Raw genomic sequence first — 8,116 nt, forward strand, 5'->3', positions numbered from 1 at the left:
TTGAAATAAATTTTATACATAGCATGTAGTGTTACAATTATTTTTGCAATAATTATGTATATTTATATTTTTTTTTAAATTCTATCCTATTTTTATTCATTTAATTAATAATATTTTTACCAAGAAAATTTTTACTAAAATATTTTTTTTAAATTTTAAGCTATAATTATCATTAATTAAATGAAGTTACAAATTTTATAATTTTAAAATAATATAAAACAATAAAGAAAAATTATTATATAATATATACTAAATAATATCAAAAAAATTGAAGTGCGAAAAATTCAATTTTTTTACGAAAAAATTAGAATCAATAAAAAAATTCGAAATGATGGCACAAACAAATAAATTATCCTTTATAAACATCTTCGCATTTACCATATTAGTATTTGTATGCCACTATTCCTATGAAGTAAGATAATTATTATATTTAATAATTTTTCACCATATTTTGCAATTTTACATTTTCATTTTTAAAATCAAAACTGTAATAATGTTGAAATAATGTTTTTTCATATTTTAAATATTTACCCAAATTTTTAGACAAATACATTTGGAAAATTATGCATTACGAATATTAACCAAAATAATACATCAAACATAAGAGCAAGCAGATTATTATATTCGGAAACAGATATAGATTTCAACAAAAGATACAATTACTTAAAAAAAAATGCATTAAAAATAGTAAATGAAGACGAATATAATTTTGGAAATAAATTAAATACATTACTGGGTAATTTTTATTTACCAAAAGAATTTAAAACATTATTGTTTGATGAAAAAGTTCAAAAATCATTAAATTCAAAGGAATTTATGTATGATATTGAAAGTTCCAGTGATTCATTAAAATTTGATGATTATCGTGATATAGGATCTGTGGAATTAAAAGAAAAACATATTCAAAAAAAAAAATGCAAGTCAAAAAAAAAAAGTACGTCATCATCTATATTTTCATCTTTGAAGATATTAGATTCAATATATGAAAGAAATATAGAAAAACTATTTGGAACTGAAAATAAAAAATCAAACAAATATAATGGTATATCTGGAGGAAGTAGTATTAAATACATGTTTAAGGTTTTTTCTCCAATTATAATAGGTACAGCTATCATATTCATATTCTTTTTAATGAAATGGTCTTCAGCTATTGCAGTTCCAATTATATTAACTATTTTAGCATCAATATATATTTGCGTTAAAGTACTGAAAGTTCTTTATAAGAGTATTAACAAGTCATAGAAGAATAAGAAAATATTTAAATATCCATTATGATTATATAAAAGGATGATTCATAAAAATATTTAAAATGAACATATGTATATTATTATACATTAAATTTTATGTATTTAACAATACCTAAAGCTCCCGTTATATATCGTATACATGAATTATATGTCTTTCAACTTTTATCTATAAAAATTCGTTTTAAGTTATTCATATATAGCCTTGTTTAAATAATTAAATTATATTTTTATTTCGTTCCCTCTTATATAATTAATTTTGCATATCTTCTATATGAAAATGTTCATTTGTAAATTATTTATTTTTACAGTTTTATATATGTAGAAAAAATTAGTAATTATCCTTGTTTAAATTAATTTCCCAGAATTATGGTGTATTATTTATTTCTTTGAGTTCATAATTTTTAAAATTTATGTTCATTGTTCCAGTTATGTTTCATTTCATTTGTACATTTTAAAAAATATAATGTTATTAATATTTATAATTTTCTTCATTGTGCGAATTCTTTTAATTTACCTGTGCACATTTGTGTTACACGATAATTAACAAATTTTGCTGAAAAAAACATCAAATTAGGAATTAAAGTTTTTTAAAATAAAAATTGATTTCATAATAATTTTTATCTAATAGAAATACTCTGTATGCGTAAATATTCATTTTTTCAGATTATATATTTTGATTGTGGAAGAATTAATATATCAAAAAATTCCTTCATGTATATTATGAATAGAAACATTATTTCAAGTTCATTCGTTACCCATGTTTACATGAATTCACATATTATTGTCTATTCTTTTTACCTATTATTTTATGCTGTTTTAGATCTAATTTTTTATATTATTTATTTTTTTAACTCATATTGTCTAATTTCCTTCTTTTCTTAATGTTCTACAAAAATATATAATGCTAATGTGTAATGAAGTTAATTGGAATACTGTACAGTTTACACGTATATTACATATAATATGTGTCTTTTTATGCGTACTAAAATTATGCGATTCTGAAGTGATGTAATCTTTAAAAAATTTCATCTCAACCATTTATATAGGAACAATTACTAAAAATATAAAACGTGAAAGAAAATTCGATATGTCATAATATTATTTAGTTAAAGAGCCATCAAATTAGAGTATATATATGTATTATTCCAATTGTAATTTTTTTTTTTATACATGTTCTTAAAAGTAACAGTGAATTCCATTTAGACATAAAATCTAACTCTTGATAAAAAAATTTAGCAATGAATAATTTTCATAGGATATTAATAAAAAAATAAACATGTATTTTCAATAAATTAATTCAAATATATCAGTGCTTCTCCCATTTAGATACATGAAACATCCACTTGACATACTGCATATGTTTGATGATTATACATTAAATAATATCTGAATTATTAAATAAAAACAAAGCATTTAATTTTACGAGTCATAAAAATAATGAAGAATCACACACAAGTTAAACGCACTATCACAATTATTATTATAACGATTATGGCTTATATTTTTAAATCACTTAACCATTTAAAATGTCTCATTGAATTAAATATCTCCAATTGATGTGTAATAATCATTTTACTATATGACAAAAATTTCATCTTATTAAATATTAGTCATCACTTATATCAGAAATGTATGTTTACAATTTCAAAGATATTTTTCTCAAAGATCTAAAATTCTATATATCTTTTATTGTGCCCATTAATTAGTTATAATTTTGCATAATGTGTTAACTTTCCAGGAGGCCCATTATTTATATGAATATTAATGAGAATGAAATTATATTTATAATACGTTATTTATTATTTATACGTTCAGGAACATTCACATTTATTTTATTTATAATTAATACATAATTGCTATTAAAGTTGTTAAAAAGGTATCCTTAAATATGAATACTATTGTATGATGAACTATACAACATTAAAAACATAAGTATAGAACATAAAGATTTATATAAAGAACTTGTGCAAAGAGAAATTTATATAAACTGGACAATGAATTTAAAAAAGATAAACCTTTTTGTTGAAACTTTTGCTAAATAATACAATAATAACATTACTCTGTCTTTTTCTTTTTATATTTTTTATAAAAATTTTGAGAGTACGAGTTATCACACTTCTTTATTTGAAGTAATAGATTATTTTTGAAAAACTATCTTATTAATTTCTCAAGAGTTAATTATAATTACTTGTACTTAAGATATATAATTAATTAAAACAAATTCATAATTATTATATACAATGTAATATCTATTAAATATATAAAAATATCATTCATGAATATACATTATCTCAAAATAATTTCTATGACTAATAATACTGCTTAAAATATTGGAAAGATGACACTAAAAAAAAAGTTTTGTTGAACATATTAATAAATATTTTATTATTAAAATATCTATTTATAGAATTCAATTAAATTAACTTCCTTCTCTTTTATCTATAAAAGTTATTTCTCTGAAAAAAGCAGATTAAAATATTTATTTACATAATAGCAAAATTATGCACTTTCATCATTAGAAACTTTTGTGTATTATTTTTTTACATTTTATTATTAGGCATTTTCATTTCCTTTTGTAAAATATATTCTCTATATAATATATCATTTCTTCATCGATGCAGCATTAGATAACTATTCATCAATTAATAGATATACTTTACAAATTTATTTAAGCTAACGTTTTTAAAAATTATCTTCATATTATAGATGTCTACATTATTATTATAGCTCTTTTCATGGATAAGAAATAATGTATAATAATATTTATAAATTTCCAAAGGATATTTACAAAAATATATTATATATTAACACTGCTACATCAATTTCAAATTTTACTAATGATATATTAAATATATAAAATATATGAACAACATATACCCTTACAAGTAGTTTCGACTAATATAAAATCGTAACTTTTTGTTAAGATTTATTTTATAGATGAAACTATTAACTCGATATATTATTAACTTAATCATAAATTACATAAAATATATATGCATTAGGCATGTAAAGAGATTTTACAGTATATATTGTTGTGTTATATAATTATTCTGGCGTGTTCATTAAAATATTATGAATAATTTAAGAATGAAATTAAATTTATTTTATTATTATGAATTATAATTCTATAATATTCAATTATGTTTCATATAATACTTTAATAATAGATGTGTAAAAATGTATTAAAAATATAGTTATGTTAAATATATTATGAAACATAAATATCTAATAATTATTTCAGAATGATTTTGTTTTAAATTTATATTTAAATAAAAAGAACAAATAAAAAAATAAACATGGGATTATTTTTATTAAATGAAGCATAATATGATTTGTTTAAATTAAAACTAATATATAGTAAATATGGTTAAGAAATTCTTTAAATGTTCATTTAGAACTATAACAAAAAATAAACGAATAAAATTGTAATTGTTAAGAATAGATGTTACCTCACTAACTCAGTCAAGTTGTATAAATTGTTATCATATATATTGTACTAAATGATCAAATAATTATAATGTAGTTTTACATAAAATATTTTCACGCATAATTTTTGCATAAAAAGCATATATTTTTATTGTAATTATTTAGCAGTATCAAATTCACATTATTGCGGAGCACAAAAAATTTATATATATATATATATATATATATATATATGCTAAATAAGAGCACTAACCTCAAAATAAACATTAAAATACGAAAATATAGAAACATGTAACTTCTATAAATTTTAAACATATATTTTTTTCCTGTGATGTATCATTATATATAAGTAATATCATATACTAAGAATAATAAAATATATGTGCGCACATGTAAAAATTTTTTTAATTACATAATTTTATTATGCATAATGAAGATCCATGATACTTGAATTAAAAACATTTTTTTTGTAATCAATGTATTTACTACAACTCGGTTTTATCTTCTTTTTCTCCATAACCAATTAAATATTTAAAGTAATTTATGGGTATATAAACAACCATTAATAAACCAATTATAAGAGGTAGCAATAATGCAATTATACCTCCAATATAACTAATAGCGCAAAATAATTTAAAACATATGGTTGCTCCAACTGACAAAAACTGTGCAAAAATAAATGTTACAAAAATAAATGGTATTGCTGATACGAAAAATACTAGTGGTAGAGCAAGAGTTAAAATGCTATTCTGAACTGCTGCATATATTAAAGCTTTTCTTTCAGAAGGATCGGTACTATTCATGTATTTATATATATTACTAGCTGCCCAGTATATTACTTTTTCAAAGAAATTGTTTATCGCTGAAAAAAGTGTACTTAAAAAGGTTGTACATTTGTTAAAGAATTCCATAAATGACACTTTTGTATTAGTTTTATCCGTAGGTTCTCCTTTATCATCATATTCTGATTCACCAAAGTAGTATTCATTTTCCGTGTCACCCGTTCCATTATTTCCTGATGGAACATTATCAAATTTTTCTGATTCATAATTGTCGGCTTCATTTTCTAAATTTTCGTTTTCATTATCGTAAAACCTAACTTTTATTCCTATATTTTCTGGCTTCTTCTCATTCTCAAATAATAATCTCTCCTTTCTTGAATCTAATATGCTATCCACAATGCTTCTATTATTTAAAGATTTATCTACGGTACACTAAAGAAAAGGAAATTTTTTCATTATTTATGAAGTGATAAATTTATATACGCCTTTAAAATTTTTTTTCATATATATATATTTGTATATTTAACATGATTCAACAGAAAACATAAAACGAATATTCTCGGATATTATTGTTATACCTCATTGTTAATAAAAGTATATATCCAAATAAAAAGAATAAATGTCAGAGTTTTAAATGAAATATTTGATAACATCTTTCCATTCATGTTCGATTTTTTTAATGCTATAATTTCTTTATATTGTGAAAATATTTACGATATATTCAAGAGGTAGTTACGACTCTGTTATATTCATTTTTATTTTATTCAATAATTTTTTTTTCTTTTTTAAATTTTATTAAATAGCTTAATTGAAATGTAAAATATAAAGTATAAAAAATATAAATTAATTTTAAAAATATTTTAATTAATATTTCCAATAATGTTATTTATAAAAAAGGCAACAACCATTAAAAATAATTTTTGGTAAAACAAGCATTTGTTAAATTTCTCAAAAAATATAATTATATTTCAATTGTCTAATAAGAACAGCTTTAAATTTTTAATACTAATACTTTAAGGAAAAAGAAAAAAAATAAAATAATGTAAAAAGTCTTCTTTCATGCCCAAAATTTTTATGCTAGATTTAAAACAGAAAAAAGTTATGTGCTGTGTAATATGTACCATTAACATTATTAGGGATATAATTATTAATTTGTTGCTATAATTCTTATTAATAATCCTAGTTATTGTACGTGTTGTACTTAAACATTGTTTATAATAAAAAAATATAAATAATTATATAAAATATAATTGCAGTTGATAGAATTTAAGAAAAAAAATAAAACGACAATTTTTTTTTATTGAAAATAAATAAGCTAAACAGGTGATATATGCGTAGCGTATGCAGAACGTTCATTCATTAATTATTTTAAATTTGTTTAAGGATTAATGAATTCACCTTCAAATATTTTTCTATTTAAAAAAGTACATTAAAAATTATTAAATATTATATTTTTTCTTATTAAATTATTTAAAATATAATATTATTATTAATTATATAATTTAAAACAACATTAACTTAAGCTGAAAAGAATTTTTTTTAAGAATTCAACTTTTTCCTACCAATTTTTTTGATAATAAATAAAAAAAAAAATTCACATATTCTGATAAAAATATAATAATTATAAAAAAAACAAAATTATAATATAAAAGTAAATATGATTTAAAAAAAAAATTTTAGTAAATATACTCTTTAAAAAATTTTAATAAAAATTTTAAATAAATAAAACAATTTACGAGATAAAATTATATCGTTAATAATTGTGAAAGAACTTAAAAAATTATTGAAAATTTGTAGGATGCATTCTAATTTTTTTCTAGAAAATTTAAAACAGCAGGATACACCATATTTATTTTTTATTGGTTTATAAATAAAATATTACCCATAGTGATATATTGAATTATATTTGTGAAGCTAGTGTAAATGAAACAAATTAGATATTTTATGAAATATGATTTTGGGGTTAGTATTATTTTTATTTCATACTGCTTGTTACACATATAGTCACCTAATATTAAGTATAAAACTATAATATATAACTATATATATTATTTTTATTGTTTAATAAAATGATACTAATGTGTGTACGCATATAACTCTTCTAAGAAATAATTAATAAAAAAAAAATTAATTTACTACATTATTAAAATATACTTATATATTTTAAGATTACTCAAAAAATTACGCAAGGTAATTATAATTTTTATTGTATGTTTTCATATGAATATAGTATATATATGTACAATATATTTCTATAAATATATTCAGAAGGGTGTTAAGTTCGTGTCCTTTAGACGTTTTTAATAATCAAAAGGGCTTAATTTATCAAATAGTACATATTTATATTTTAAATAAATAATTTTTCCAACTATTCTTAATAATTAATACTATATCTTATAAAGAATAAAAAATAATACATATTATGTAAATTTATAGTTTTCTTTAATAAATTTTTTATAAACTTTCCTATAGCTGAGTTTGGACTTTTAAAAATTTTTTATTTTTTATGAAGTTATTTATAAAATATTACAATTATTAAAAATAACTATGCCCATTTAAATTAATTATTATATGCATATTTAGCAAAATCAATGAGTTATAAATAATTTTAATTTTTCGTGATGATTTTAATGTTCCTGAGTAAAATGTGTGTATCATAAG

At 19.6% G+C, this 8,116-nt stretch overlaps 2 protein-coding genes across 2 annotated transcripts; one reads left to right on the plus strand and one right to left on the minus strand.

Annotated features, from left to right (window-relative positions):
• Nucleotides 1–328: 328 nt before the first annotated feature.
• MKS88_003495 (uncharacterized protein) lies at nucleotides 329–1,242 on the plus strand (the record flags this gene model as incomplete). The annotated part of the gene is made up of 2 exons (XM_067216591.1): nucleotides 329–412; nucleotides 544–1,242. The coding sequence occupies 2 exons, from the start codon at nucleotides 329–331 to the stop codon at nucleotides 1,240–1,242; spliced, it is 783 nt and encodes a 260-aa protein (XP_067072310.1).
• Nucleotides 1,243–5,158: 3,916 nt separating this feature from the next.
• On the minus strand, nucleotides 5,159–6,120 carry MKS88_003496 (uncharacterized protein; the record flags this gene model as incomplete). The annotated part of the gene is made up of 2 exons (XM_067216592.1): nucleotides 5,159–5,887; nucleotides 6,034–6,120. 2 exons carry the CDS (start codon nucleotides 6,118–6,120, stop codon nucleotides 5,159–5,161), a joined length of 816 nt encoding a protein of 271 aa, XP_067072311.1.
• Between the last annotated feature and the right edge of the window lie 1,996 nt (nucleotides 6,121–8,116).

This window comes from Plasmodium brasilianum, chromosome 11, assembly GCF_023973825.1.
Source record: "Plasmodium brasilianum strain Bolivian I chromosome 11, whole genome shotgun sequence".
In the NCBI taxonomy this organism is placed as follows: domain Eukaryota; phylum Apicomplexa; class Aconoidasida; order Haemosporida; family Plasmodiidae; genus Plasmodium; species Plasmodium brasilianum.